At 45.2% G+C, this 15248-nt stretch overlaps 1 protein-coding gene across 2 annotated transcripts in view; it reads left to right on the forward strand.

The window, feature by feature from the left end:
• RAB11FIP4 (RAB11 family interacting protein 4) overlaps positions 1 to 15248 on the forward strand; it is a 115515-nt gene that overhangs the window by 41172 nt on the left and 59095 nt on the right. For both annotated transcript variants that reach the window (XM_074555177.1, XM_074555179.1), the window contains exon 3: positions 2641 to 2729. In XM_074555177.1, the coding sequence (XP_074411278.1) occupies positions 2641 to 2729 (89 nt within the window). The remainder of the gene's footprint in view (positions 1 to 2640; positions 2730 to 15248) is intronic.

The raw sequence follows: 15248 nt of genomic DNA on the forward strand, positions 1-15248 counted from the left end.
TGGAATATAATCACATGCAGAGCTCCCAGGAGGATGAGGAGAGCCAGGCTGTGGGGCCAGCCTGCACGCAGAGCAGGGCACAGGGGATCCTGCCTGCTGCACACCCAGACTCCTCCCCACTGAACCTCACCCTGGCAGAAGGAGACTGGCTCAGCTGAACTTACACCCTGAATCTGCAGCACTAATGGAAACTTGGCCTGTGACTACAGTAAAGCAAGATTTGGCTTTGTTTGCCATTTTAAGCTATGGAGTTTGGTAATTGTGTTGGATCAAATGGCTGCTGATGTTGTGGAAATGGGTTTGGTGCTTGGCCAGGCTCTGTAGAAGCCTGGGTCGGGTGCTCTGGTGAAGTGGTGAGGGCTGCACTGAGTCAGTTGGATGCAAAGGAGGCAGTGCTTTTCTCTCCAGTATTTTTATTGAATAAATGATAGGTCAAGAGCTGTCGTGAAGTGACATCCCCTAATGGACAAGGGAAACGAAAGAATGTGATCAGGAGTAATCTTAGATAAGAAATGAACGGCAAAGAGGGGACACAGAAGACTCCACATTTCAGACCCTGGAGATCTGGGAGCTGTTTGTGATTCTAGCTCTAACAGACCAGTCTGGCTGGCCTTTTGAAAGGAGACAAGGTGGAAACATTTCTCACACCCTTGTTTTGGGCAGTTAAATCCTTATTTGAAGACCCACAACTTTTGTGACTTTTCCCCACTAAAAAAAAAGAAAATTGGGAGAGCACTGTTGTTAGCCAACTCTATTAGGAAAGTAAAGCTTGGAATTATGGTGTAAACTATTGTTGTTGAGAAATTTTAGAACATTGTAAACATTATGTGTTCATTACACTAACCTGCACCCATTACTGTGTAGCAATTGATATTTATTTTCCTTTTAGCTGGAAGTAATTCACTTTAAGGAGTGGTTGCTCCACCTCATGCAGAGACCTTTTAGCAAAGCAGTTCATACATGTGATGAGTCTCACAGTGGGTGCTGGCACAAGGCAGTTTGATGAGCAATAAGCTTTAGTTGTTAATGTCAAAAGGTAGAAAAAATAAATTGAATTTTTCTATGTGAGAGGACTAGTAAATAACCTTGGGCAAGCATAGAGCTCTTTAAGCTAAAACCAAGAGGAAGAAAAGGATTATGGCTGGGTGGGAAATGTGACAGTTACAGGTAGGGCAAGTTATATAGAAAGATGCTCTCTCCAGGCAAACAAGTTTAACATCTTTCCTCTGTAAAACAGTAGATTATGTTTTTGATTGTTAATCCCAGATAAACTCCTCTTTGGGAAGTGACCCTACCACACATTCTTGGCCACTCACTTCTCCAGCAAAATGAGTATTTAACAGCCTCATTTATCCTCATTTATCTGCTCAGTACCACCTGAGACTCTCACTTTGCTGCAGAAGCTGAAAAAGGAAAAAAAGGTGTTTCTGCCTTTGTCCATGTGACATTTCTGAAGTCCTAGTGATGTCTCCATGCAGCAGGTGCTGCCTTGACATTGTGCTGTCCCTGACTGCTACACGCGTACCTGTGGGTGGCAGACAGGGACAGCACAGTGATCCATCCCCCTGTTAGGCTTCTCCATCTGGTCATTTTTCCTGGTTTCTAAAGTACTCCTTTCCTTTGCAAGGGACTCCTCTCCATAACCACAACATGTCTTCACCCCTACAGATGTTATTCCTTCATGTAAAACCAGGAGAGAAGGTCAGCTAATGGTATAAACCTGTTCAGTTCACACTTCTTCCATCCCCCTGTTTCCTCTGGCTCACCTGCTTTGGGATCCATGTGTAATGTCAAATATATTGCATTAGTGCTGGGATGGAAGAGAGGAATAACTGTTGGGCAATGGCAGCTTTCAAGTAGTATAGTGCACAACAATGCTGAGAAGGTTTCACACAGTCTGGGCCCAAGGCTGTGAGCTGGGTGCTCTGAAATAACCTGGCCTGACATTACTGCCTTCTGCAGCTCACCCTGCCAAGTGCAGTCACTGGTAATTAATGAGGAACGAGGCATCTGGTGATTTCAGTGTTTCTATATTTGTCTCGGGTTGTCAGATGAGAGAAAGACCAAGGGAAACACAGATATTGATTTTTCCAGCTCTTAATGCGGTTGTTTAACAAAGGCAAACACACAAGCTTCAAGTCTCTGGTTGCAGTGCATAGATATTTGCTAGTGAAACACTCTGTGACAGAAGTTTTTTTTTGAAGGGGAATTTGTGACACTTAGGCATTGTTCCTTTGTCATTTTGACCAGGGAAAATTAGTAGCAGCTCCACCTGACAATGATGTGCAGTAGTTGGTAGCTCATGCCAAGCTGCAAATGCAGTGTTTGACTCCAGGGTTTGGTTAGAGGTGGGTTGGTGCCCCACGGGGCATTTCACCAAGCCAAGCCATGCTCAGCTTTCAGTTTCATTGCAGGCTAGTGTATCCATGCTGAGATAATTGCACTTTCCAAGTTCCACATGTTGAATGTGTGCTGGGCAGAACTCTGAAGGCAGAGTTGTGTTACATCTATCTAAATAAATCCCAAAGCTGCCTTCCAAGATTTTTAGATTGGCTAGAAACCAGTGTTTCTTCCTCCATTGTCCATGTAATGGAAGATAAGCTCTTGGCCTGACCATTTCCTCTTGTTTCTCTTTGCCAGGCTGTGAAGAGTTACTAAAAGATGTCCTGTCTCCTGAAAACTCAGAGCCCCAGCACTACCAGCCACAATATGTTGATTACTATTACCAGGTAAGAGAAGCACTGTTCCTGTCTCATGTTAGTGGGCTGAGGAAGCCTCTGGAGTGATGTGTAGTTGGATCATTGCAAATGTTGTTGTTTTACTTGGCCTATTCACTCTTCCTCCCTAGGTGCATGGCTGTCAGCAAGCCATCCATCCTGTTTAATTGCATTTAACACGGGTTAACTGGTGGGAAAGTATTTAGCATTTAGGTAATGCTCCTCTTACAAGCCTCAGTATTCACCTAGCTGTGAAGGGAGATCGTGTACAAGCTCGCTGGCACCTCACAAGTGGAAAACACTGGTTTGTATCTAATTTAATCAGTCAAACTTTGTAGGTGAACAAGTCCTTAGGGATCTTCTGCAGATAATAAACAGGGCCTCAGCAGCTGTTGGACAGCAGAAACAATACACCATTGGAAATCTTTGCTAGTATTTTGGCTGGTGGGTGTAGCATATTTTTAAACCATTAAAGGTCCTCATTTGCATCCTGAATTTGTCTGTGTCTGTGCAGTCTAAGAAGTAGAGCACTGCTAAGTTTTTCTTTTAGCATCTCTTTGTCCCTTCTTCACTTTTGTTTTTATCACCTCCACCCATGTAAAGATTAAAGGTGCAGTTGGCATCGTGCATTCATAGAAGGATTGTGTGTTAGTGGTTCTACAGACTGCAAATGATACAGAAATCTACAGGACAAGCATTTTACCTTCACAGGTAGTGAAGTGTGAGGACAATTCTCATGTGCTGAGGAAGGATGTGATAAGTGTGCTGGTGAGCTGCAGTTGGTTTCACTGTCCAAAAAATACGGAGACATTTCCTGCACCTCAGTGCCCATCACCACTCTGCTTGTTTCTAAACCCCTGGTTTTTGTACCTGATGACCCAGATACCCACCATGCTGTTGCTTGGTTACCTTAATAGATGCCATAAACCAAACTCCTTGGTTTGCAGTAGCTGGTAGAGGCTGTAAAATGCAAAGAGGCTCTGCACAGTCAGTGTTCCCCTGTTGCTATGCAGATATGTCAGGCTGGTTCTGACACTCTTACAATGCAGGTGACAGTTGGGTCTGTATTTCTTAGAGCTTTCACATCTGCTGTCATGCCAAGATGTGCTGGGGAGAGCTCTTGAAGACAAACTGCAGAACTCTGCAAACTGCAGCTCTTCTGCCATTCATCCTCCAGGAGAGCCTGAGGGTTGGAATTGCAGTTGCTAATCCTGGTAACAGCTGCTGAGTTTCCCATTTGAGTGCTGGATTTGTGCTTCTGGAGAGGGAGGGGGCAGAGGGTGACCCTCCCTGTTCAGGAAGAGCTGGTCTGACCCTGCTGTGCTGGAAGCCCTGCTGGTCACTCCTGATGTCCACCAGCCCCCTGGATGGTCCCTGCAGGGGATGGCGCTGCTGCAGGGGGGTCCTGCAGCGGTGTTTGTCCACTTTAATAGAGCCAGTGTGGGATTTGTGCAGCCTGGGGGCAGAACCAGCTCCTTCCACACCTGCCAGGCCAGGTGAGCTGTCGTGGTGGGGCAGAACAGGGAATGGTGTGTACTGCTGTACATCCCACACTTTTCCCACAGCTCTTCTGCCCCGCTGCTCTCCGGAGGGGCTGGTTCCACCTCCCATCTCCAGGTGCAGTTTGGAAAGTGTTCGCTAGATGTCAGCTAAGGACTGGGAAAGGGCGTGAGCAGCCTCTGCTCCCGCCCCGAGGATCCTCTGCTGTGGCCGGAACTTGGAATTTTCCGGCTGATGAAGCAGAGGAGAACTGAGGGTCAGGTGGATTTGAGGCTGTCACCGTTCATGGCGTTTGTTCTCCGTTCCCAAAGAAGAAGATATGACAAACACATACACTGTGCTTGCATCTCCCAGACCTTAATGAGTGTGAATTCCTGGTGCTGTAATCAAGTTTGTGGGCAGCTCCCATCGGCACAAATGGTAGTTGCCTGTCTAATCTGATTTTCAGCCCAGTATGCCCTATGCATGTCTCTCTAATTCTCAGGTGCACTCAAATTCCCAGGCAGCAGAAGGACACAACTGCTCTGATGGTACAAATAGATACTTTAAAAGGAAATGCATCTTTTTTATTCCACCCAAGGGGCTGTGCTTGCACAAAGGCAGGTGATGAGCTGGTTCATTGTTATGCTGTCTCTGCATTGATGACTTGAGAGGAAGTTTCCCCCGTCATCTGCTTTCACTTTTGTTTCCCCTCCCCAGAGCCCCCTCCCTGCATTGTAGCTTTCTGAAGCCCAAAGGCAGCAAACTGAAGAGGTAAAGGTAATTCCAAGAGGTGGGATGAAGTGGCAGGGGCCACTGTGAACTGCTGAACTGGTCCAGCAGTTTGCATATGTTGAGTCAAATGGGGAAGAAGAAACTGCCAAGCCTCCAGCCCTTAATTAAAATCAACTGAGTGCAATTAATTTAAAGGATACATAAAACCTCTTGATACCAGGAGCTCGGGGCATTTCATTCGACATTTTTTAAATGGTCTGATTTTACTTTTTGTTTTTCTTCAGTGTAAACAAAGAACAAAAGCCAACAAGCTTTTAATGTCTGAAAACTTTGTCAAAAAAAAAAAAATAAAGGCGGGGAAAAAACCCTATTGTGTATGCAATTCAAAATGTAAGGGCCATTCCATGGAAGGTTCTCAATGGCCTGTATTGAGAAGCTGTGTGAGTGATATCACAGGCAAATGGAGAGCTCTGCCTTTGAGGTCAAGGCTGTTAAGGTGTGATGCAGAACATAAAGAGTGTAACTTTTATGGGTTACTACAGGATGTCCCACTGACTTCCATCAGCATTGATTCAGGCTGCAGACTGTTTTCTCTTTGGACCTGAAGCAGCTGGTCCAAAGAAGCCTAGGAGGATGGGATTGCAGTTAGGAGATGGCAGTTCTAGAGCCCTTCAGCTTTGGGACATAGAAATAAACCTTTTCTGTCTGTCTGTGAGTTGAGTCTGTTGATTTGGTTAAAGTCTGAATTGTGCTCCATTTGAGGCACTGCTTCAGTCAAGTGCTGTTCATTAGTATAATTTCTGTCTCTCACAGCCTTTAGAGAGGTAATAGAAATACTCAGAATTTGCCAGAAGCCAATTTGTCAATCCTAAATTCCTTTCCCAGTGTTTGCTGCTATGGCCTCAACTCTTGTTTTGGCTTCAGTTTGAAGGGAGACAAAAGTCTCCCTAGTCCAGTTTGCTTTGTGGCAGGCATCTAGTAGCACTTCAGAGCCCTTGGATAGCCTTTTGGAGATGGTAACCAACACAGGGTCCACAGCTGAAGCTTGTGTGTGAAAAGGCAGGCCCAGATTGAGGCAGCTCGAACAAAGCAGAGTGCCTGTGTCTCGAATTTCCAACTGGCTGGCTCAGAGCCTTCCCGGGCACACAGCCAGCTGGAGCACTGGCCACAGGACTCACAGGGAGCTGGGCTGGCTGCATCTGCAGCTCCCTGGCCAAGGTTTGCACTGCAGGCCCTGGGAAGCACTGGTGTGGCTCTAGGTGCTCTTCTGTCTGAGCACCCAAGTTTGGGGAAATGGGAATCAGAACAGGAGCTCCTTTGGCAGCTCTTCACCTGGTGGATTTTGGCTGTTCAGATTTGAAGGGAGCCTGAATTGAGACCACCCCAACAGGTGACAGAAGAGGGCGATTGAGTGACAGATCTTGGAGCCTCTCACATCAGCTAGGAGGGCACTTGTGAGTGTTCCTTGGGAAGGGACAGGCTGTTTTCCCATGTCAGTTGTTGCCTTTTCATCTGGAATCCATGGCCAGAAGCCACATGTGCAAACCCAGTGGAAGAGCATGTTGAAAGGAACAATAATGGCAGGGTTCTTGTTTCAATCAAAGCTGTTTCTTATTAACTGGTGCTGTATTGAATTGCCACGTATCTTTTTTTTCCGTTCCCATCTGTAAATAAGAGTGAGTTTGTCTCTTCCCAAAGTACAGGATGATCACTGCATATCAAAGAATGAGCTGTCTTTTCAGTCCTCTGTGTGTTCCCCTGCCTGCCAAGTGATTAATTACACTGTATGAACAGCAGAAAAATTGTTGAAACATGACAAATAAATTGTGTTTGCCTCTGGGATGGAGCTGGGACTGCTGGCTGATCTGCTGCTTTGAAAATATTTTCAGTAGCAATTAGGAATCCCTCACCAGCTTGTGAAAAAAGTTTTTTCCCTACTAGCTGCTTGAGAATATCTCCAGACACCTGTGTCAGAGCAGAGGGGACCTTCTGCACTATGAAGACATTGTGATACAAATGGGTTTTTCACTAGGCTGTGGAAGGAGGTAGCAGGAGAGCCTGAAACCAGAATATTTTGAATTTTAATTTCATATATTCTGTGTTTAGAAGCAATGACTCCACCATTGGAGAGAATAACTGACCTCATTTGTTAGAAGATTTTTCTTGATAGTGTTTTTCCTGACATTAAACATAGGTGTTTCCAATCTTAATGTGAAATCCATCTTTCCTTGCACCTTCTGTGGCAGCAATAGTGGAGACACTCCCATCTTAACAAAAAAGCACACAAGGGTTAAGGTGGAAATATCTTTTCAACCAATGGCCAAGAGGAGAAGCCAGTCAGTGTGGTAAGGACAAGCAGTATTAAACACATCAAACTGAAGCTTTTTCCACTGTTTCTTATCATCCTCCAGTTTTCTGCAGCACCCACACGCTCTCTGCTCTCAGTCCCTGTTGGCTCTCATTGTGTTTTGAGCCCTGCAGATGCTCAGTGTCTGTGTGTGAGGATTCCCCTCCCTGTGCTCGGCACCTGGGCTGTTTCTGCCCCCCTGTATCGCACTGTGCATGTCTGCAATTGCTCCCCTGGCCAAGCTGCTGGGGGGCTCCTGTGTCCTGCTGCCCCGTGGGACCTGGCACATCCAGAGTCTCTGTTGGGTCCAGGGCCCTAAATCTGCCAGGTTCTCCTTCCCCTCAGCTTCTGCTGCATCCCCTGAGAAATAAATATGTTCAGCATCTCAGAGATGGCCTTTTGGGAGGCCCAGCCTCAGGACTGATCCCAGCCCCTGCTGAAATTGGTAGAAACACTTCCTAGCCCCTGGCAGGTGTTGGATCAACCTCTGGGGTTGTTCCCAAGGTCGTTGTCTGAATCCTTGCTGGAGGGGTGAGGTGGGAGAAAAGCTTGCTAAAGTACAGCCATGCACTTACAGAGAGAAAGAAGTGCCTGTTCCTAGGCAGGATTTGACACAAACACTGTGCACTGTCTGCACCAGTGAGAAGTTTATTGTAACCTCTACAGGCAGTACTCTCAGCAATTCATTTTTCCTATTTTTTTCTGAGCATCAAAAAGCAACATTAACTACAACTGCTGAGAAACCCCAGTGAGCAATTACCCAGAGCAATGAAGAGCATGGTGTGCCACCATTTGGAATTCATTTACATGGAAATTGCCTGCTTTCACCTGGTGATATTCTGAATTTTATTTTTTAGGTTTGTGCATACATGCAAAAATAACTGTCCTTGGTCAAAACACCTGCATAAAAATAACCTGCCTCTGTGGCTGCTCAAGCTGATTCTGAAATGTTGCCCTGAAGAGCTGCTGTACTGAGAATGAGCAGTTCTGCACTTGGGGCAAGGCAGGCACCTTTCAACAAAATAAATGCCAACTCCTCCAAACACAGCCATAAAAGAGATTGAAGATTATTTTCTTTTTTTAAAACTAGCTTGAATTTTTGATTTGGTGGAACATCACACACTGACATTTTTAAAGGGGAAATTACTTCGCCCCTGACTCATTTTTGCTCCGTTGTGGTATAAAATAACTCAAAAGAAATAACACGCTCTGGTCTGGTCAAAAATAATTCTTCTCTTTCTCAAAATGTGTTTTGGGTTTTCTTTAGGGAGAAATCTGAGTTTTTGACTTTCTCATCCTGGACTGGGTCAACAAAATACTCTGAGATCTTAGAGCCTGTAGGCTGGAGAAATCTTTTCCCGTGCAGTTCTTGGCACAGCACCCCAAATGCAGCCCCAGTGTGTGAGGCCAGCAGGGCTGGGGGTGACCTGCAGAGAAGGCACAGCCCTCAGAATGGAGAGTCTCAGTGCAAAGTGGTGATTCAGGGAGGGCCCTGTGAGACTCCAGCATCTGGGCTGAATTTCTGACAGTGCTTTTGTACAAATTCTGCCCCTTAGCTGGTTTAAATTTTAAGCACCTGCTCTTGCAGGTGAGCCACTGTAATAGAAGCATAAATCAGTGAGGGGCCAAAGATTGTTTGCTTCCCCACAGGGTTGTGTCTGAGTTAAAATTTGCTGTTTCTTAGGACTAAATTTGGCTGGGTGGTTTGAGACAGGGGGAAGTGTGACTGCCTGGTGCAGACGTCACAGCTGTGACTCGGCTCCAACTGAGCATCCTTCCAGGCATCCAGAGCAAAGTCATTTTGTACACTTATTGTTATCTATAGATCTTTTTTTTTTTTGAGTATTTCTTTTCTGTGGCCCAGGTAGAGTTTTGTGTAGCATTCACAGCTTTACCATTTTGAAGCCTGTCACCCCTCTCTTTGGCAGAACCACTTAATAGACATTTTCTGTCTCAACCTGAATTTTCTTTCTGAGTCATTATCTTCAACCTTTTAATCTGCTGATTTTCTGACAGAGCACAGTTTTGGGGGTGTTTTTTTTCTGAATTTGTCAGTTGCCATGGCAAAATATTCCTCCCATCCTTGGATAAACCAATTTAGGCTGTGTCATAGTCTTTAGGTAGAAGCTGTGAAATGACTGAAAGCTAAAAGTTGGTGTCTTTTATTGAGGAGGTCTCATCCCTATTGATTTAGTCCTTCAGGTGAGTATGGCTTTGTGGTTTAGTGCCTTTTGCCTTTTGTTTGAGGTACTGAAAATGTGTCCACTTCAATTTGTGGTGTGTCCTGAGTACAGCATTTCTTAGCAACAAAAGCAAAGAAATATTATGGCAGCACTTGCCTTGCTTTGTGTTCCTGTGAAAGAAATGCAACTGCTCGGTCAGAGGGTGGTGAGCAACTCCTGACTGATACACAAATACAAAATATCTGTAATGAAAGTAGCTCTATGAGGGCAGGGCATACAGCATTCACTGACTTTCTTGACACTTGCTTGACAAGGAAACCTTTGTGCTCCACTCCATAAATTGACACTGGTTCTTTCTTACTTGTTTGGTTTTTTTTTTAATTTCTTATTCTACTTTGTATCATTTCTCCTTGCTGCTTGGGGAAATCTCTGCTTCATTTATGGAAGATTGTGAGACAATGCACAGTTGTTTTTCTTCTTGGAATATTTACAGCGATAAGGATGTGAAATTGAAGTATAGGGGTTTTTTTTTGTAAATAACATTGGTTTAAATTGGTTGGTCTATTTTTTTATTTGTTTGTGGGTTTGATTGTTGGTTTTTTTCAGAACAAGAAATTTCTATGTAAATGTGTAAAAGCTGGTTGATAAAACTAAGCTGGTTAATAAAACCAAGATTCCAGGTTACTATGAAACTGTAAAGAGAAAGTCAACCACAGAGGGATGTTTTAGCTGATAAAACCAGCAAAATCCCTCATTGCACAAGCAAACAAAAAGGATCTGACTGCTTCTTTTCTGCCTTTGAACTTCTCTGACAAACCTGAGAGCAGTGTTGTTTTTTGAAGGTGGCTTCTTTCATTTTTCAAAACAATAGCTGCACATACTGCTAAAAACTTTCCCACTAAAATAAAAACATTCTTCCATAGGTGAAATGTTACAGGAGACCTTTCTGTCACACAGCTGTTGCTTGCTGAGACAGTGTTTCAGGGTTCATTATTCCAGTAGCCTCAAGAATTGCCACCAAAGTGACCCAGACAGTTCATGAATTGCCCAATTCCTTTCCCTGTTAGGAAAGCTCCAGGACACCTTTCCCACGTCCTTTGTCTCTCACGTCTGTCCCAGCTCTTGCCACATCCAAATTCCCCCCAAGAGCTCATGGTCTTTGTCCTGCTCTCTCAGGTGTCCCCCGGCTCTGCTGGCCTGGCTGTGACTGGGCCCTGCTGTGGGACTCTGCCACAGCAAAGTGTCACACAAGTGCCACCATGGCAATGTCCTGCATCAGAGGCAGCAGAACTGCTTAAAATTAAACCAGTACTCAGCTGGGCTGATAGAGCTAAAATGAGATCTTGATTTATCCTGTCTGTTTTTAGAAACTGGAGAAGAATCAAAAGGTGATTTTTTTTAATTTTTCCTTTTTTTTTACATGCTGCAGTGTAGAATGCCTTTGTCTGGGTGGAGGCAGGCTGTGCCAGCACTGTCACACATCTGGGCTCAGAGAAGCAATTTGTAACTGTACAGGAAGAAAAAGTAGGCCAGCCTGCAAGAGAGTATCTAGGAATTACTCCTGAGGGATTTGTGCTACACTGCCTCCAGCAGCTGAAATAACAGCATGAAATTGCGATTAAAAATTAAGAAGAGATATGGGCTATTTGACCTTCTTTCAGTCAGGGACACAGAGGCCCTGCTAGGATGGGGATGCACAGAAATGCAGCTTCTGTTGAGCAATTATGTGCCAGCAAGAGGCTGCTGAGGTTCATCCTAAGCTCCATGGAACAGGGAGATCATTTCTTTCCTTGCAGAACGTAAACTAGTTTCAGCACTGGTTAAAGTGGAGAGAAACTGTCTTTGCTCCAACAGCTACAGATGAGAAATAGGAAAGGAACTGTCAATTGTTACATTTTCTGAGTTTACAGAAATCTAGGATCCTAGGCAGGATTAATTAGGCCCCTGAGAGGCTGTGTTAATTAGGATTTAATTTGCCAAACTTGCTCTTTGGCTCACCTTTTTACCCAGGCTGTTGGTGTGAATGCCCAGCTGACTCCAGCATCAGCTGGGAGCAGACCATGAGGCAGAGCAGCCTGCTGGGGTGCATGTGTACCCTGATCCCAGGCTTGTTTTGGAACTCAGTTATGATAAGCTGCTGGGACGTGTAAGTTGGAAGAATAACAATAATCTAACCAAGGCAGTGTTGACACAGAGCTGACGCAAATGCTGATGAGCATTTTGGGCTGACAGTGTGAATCTGGTGGCTCAGTCTGAACCACTAGGGCTAGGAAGGGTTTGGAAAGGGAATGCACAAAGCAGAAAAGGCATATCAAAAGGGATGATTCCTTGGAGCTTGTGCCAGCCTGTGTAAATAAGCCTGTGATAACAAAATGTTTGACTTTGCAAGAGGTTTTGATTTGTCCTGAGCTGTGGAGCCTGAGAGTCGGTGAGGAGACAGCCCTGGTGTGAATCCTGCTCCTTTGTTACCTCTGGGCATCAGTCTCTGTCACTCCACATACTGTTTGGGTAAGAGGCTTTCTCAGTGTGTGTTTGTGCAATGCCACCAGAGCCAAGCAGGATAATGACTGGAGGAGAGAAAGTTTGCAGGCTCTGCACCCTTTGATAGGTACTGCAAATACATAAATATGGTATAAATCCATCACAGAGTTTTGGCTACCATTTGTATAGAATAATGCTTAGGTAAACTGTCTTGCCCATGGTAGAAATTTATTCATAGCATTCTAACAAAGCCTGACCTCATTTAAAATGGGGGGAGCTTCTCAACTGACTTGACTGTGCTGCCACCTTCTTCAGCTGACAGAGAGGATGTTTGTCTTGTTTTGGTGACAGAATAACAGACAGAACCTTGGGTATTTTTGTGTGTTCTCCACAAGAAGTTTCCTATATCTGTAATTGTTTTGCATTTATTACTGCCATATGCACATTGAAAAAATTATTGGTGTTTGTTGCTTCAGTGAGTTCTTAATCATTGTGTCCTTGAAGGCTGATGCCATTGGGGAACATTCTGTGGGTAACAGGGGCATGTGTCTGTCATCAGGAGATGGACATATGGTTACAGTGCCCCAAGGCACAATCATGGGAAGGTCTAGTGCATGCAAGGTGGGAACCTGTCCAGAATGGAGAGGGGTATGGAAGAGCCGTGAAGAACTGTTTGTCAGATTCTTAGATGCTAAAAATCAATTTAAGAACATAAGAGAAACAAGTTTGTGATCCTGCTGAGCTGGTTGGGAGTTTTTTTCCCACCTTGTAAGCTTTGGAGACTGCTACAGTAGGAGCTTTACCCATATATATCCCTCCTTCCAACTCTTACAGCTTCACCTTTGGCAGGGATCTCTTTGGGTTTTCAGAGTTTCAGAATTTAAAATGGCTTGTCACTCCTCAGAATATTTCACAGACTAGTTATTATTGTGAAAAAGTGAGGAGACCTGAATAATGAATGAAGTCAGTATTTCACTGCACCTCTGAGATCTGGTTTTTATGGAAATCAGCACTGCAGAGTATTTTATGAGGCTAATAGATAAATATTGCCTTTCACAGATATTTGTTTTCCTCTGAACTGTTCAGCACGAGGATCAACAACCATCCCACAATGAATCACACTTTGCAGGGTTATCTGCTGTGGGAGCTGCCACAGGTTTGTCACCTGGGAAGCTGTTAGTCAAGTGGCAGAGTAAACCATCAGCTTTCTCCTTCCACTGTGTTTTGAAACTGCACTTAAATGTTTCTGTTTGTCTCACTGCCAAGCAATGGTGAGATATTATGGGGAATTATAAAAGGGAGTTTTGTGCAGTAAATTCAGAGTTCAGCTGTTCTCTAGTACAATTCCTTGCCTGTAAAGGAACTCTGAGGAAGCCTTCTCAGATTACTGCACCCTGACAAAACACTGCCATCAGGAGACATCCTGTGTCATGGTGTGGTTCTCATATCAAAGGGAAGGAGTTTGTGCTCAGATACTGCAGAAGGTGCCCTGCCAAGAGTGACTGATACCCTGCTGGTTTACAGTTTTAGCAGTGAAATGTACTGAGTAACACAGCCCCATGTGCTTTGTGAGACAAGGTCCTGGGGCTGGGGAGTGTCCTGAAGCACTTTCTCTGCAGCTATTGAAGGTCATTCATTTTCCCCCATAAACAAAATCCTCAGATGCTTCCTGACTTAGAGCCAGGGCATTACTTGCTGTACTGTGGAGGGACATGCTTTTCCTCCAGCTTGTGTGTAGTCTTACTAGATCAAAAACCTTCACAGGAAGAGACAGACTCTCTTGATTGTATTTTTATAGTGCCTGTCTTGTGTTCCTTTGCCTCTCTCCTGGGAGGACAGGATCACTTCATTTTAGAAGGAAGACATTGGAAAGGGAAGAAAGCAGCTCTAGTAGGAGTATTTCATATTTACTGAGTGAAGTGGTCATATTTAGTGTGACTTAGATACTTGCATTGTGCATGGGTTCACCTTCCTATGCAAGGTCTTCTTTCCTGTGGGGGAACTGATACCCAAGAGAGGAAGGATTCTCCTGGAGAAGCTCCCAGGAGTTCAGACTGGGTAAGGACATCCCCTCTCACCTCTGTTAGCATGGCTCCCTGGGGCTGGTATGGCAGGTCTGCCTGGGGAGGCACCATGTCCTGCTTCCAGGAGGCTGGGGCTGCCCTGGGTTTGGGGCTGTCCTGGGTTTGGGGCTGCCCTGGGTTTGGGGCTGTCCTGGGGTTTGGGGCTGTCCTGGGGGCTGGGGCTGCCCTGGGGTTTGGGGCTGCCCTGGGGTCTGGGGCTGCCCTGGCACTCCTGACACTTCCATGAGAGCCCCTGGGTAATAGAACCACGTGAAGCACACACCTTCCTGCTTCCCCAGGCACTTCACATCTGTAACTGCTTCTTGGGTGACTCAGGGGCTCTCAGAGTTTCCCCTGTGCTGACAGCTCACTGCATCTATTCTCATGGCATCCCAACACTTCCATTCTGAACGTGGTTAATTAGAAGGGAGAGGTGAGTGTCAAGGGCAGGGATCAGTGTTTAAGAGTAGTTCAGTGTTTTAATTTGAGCAGATTATGGAAGTAGAATGTGAAAGGTAACTAGAGGTATTTTGCTCCCTGCTGAAATGGTAAAGAAAGGTCATACTTAGCACAGGGAGAGCCCCTTCCATGACCTGTTCTTTATAGCACATGGGGCACTGCAGGCCCTTGGCTGGACTCAGCCCACGGCCATGGGGTGTCTTGGTTTTCAGTGGATGATTCCAGTCTGCACTGTAGGTCATGGTGCTGGGTGGGAATCTTCTTCATTAGCTTCACTTCCCTCTAATATTGTACATTCAAAGTATCTGTGCAGCACCAGGCATTGACAATACTGCTGATTACTTCACATCACTGTTTAATTAGGATGAAAGACACGGAATGAGCAAGCGGAGATTTTACACTTGGGAAAGAAATTGATTTATGGAACAATCAGACTGTGAGCTCTAGCAGACTTTTTAAAAAGTCACTTTGGGGTTGATTTAAATCAGGGAATTTGTACAAAATTATTCTTCTCAGCCTGTGATTGCAGAGACATAACAATGGGGCAGAAGTGGATCCTCTGCTGCATTCTGTGCTGTACCTCAGGGGTGAGGAGCTCAGGCCTGGACTTAGCAATGCCTCAGCTGGACCCATTGAAAAGCCTTACCTGGGCCATACCTGTTCAGTCACAGAGCTCTGCTCTTGCTATAGCAAGGAATTTCTGTCCTTTGGTCAGTGTAGAATCACCTGGGAATTAAAACTGATCTAATCTAAAGGCAGCTGGGGGATGTACCTAGGTGCTGCC

This window comes from Zonotrichia albicollis, chromosome 19, assembly GCF_047830755.1.
Source record: "Zonotrichia albicollis isolate bZonAlb1 chromosome 19, bZonAlb1.hap1, whole genome shotgun sequence".
NCBI lineage: Eukaryota > Metazoa > Chordata > Aves > Passeriformes > Passerellidae > Zonotrichia > Zonotrichia albicollis.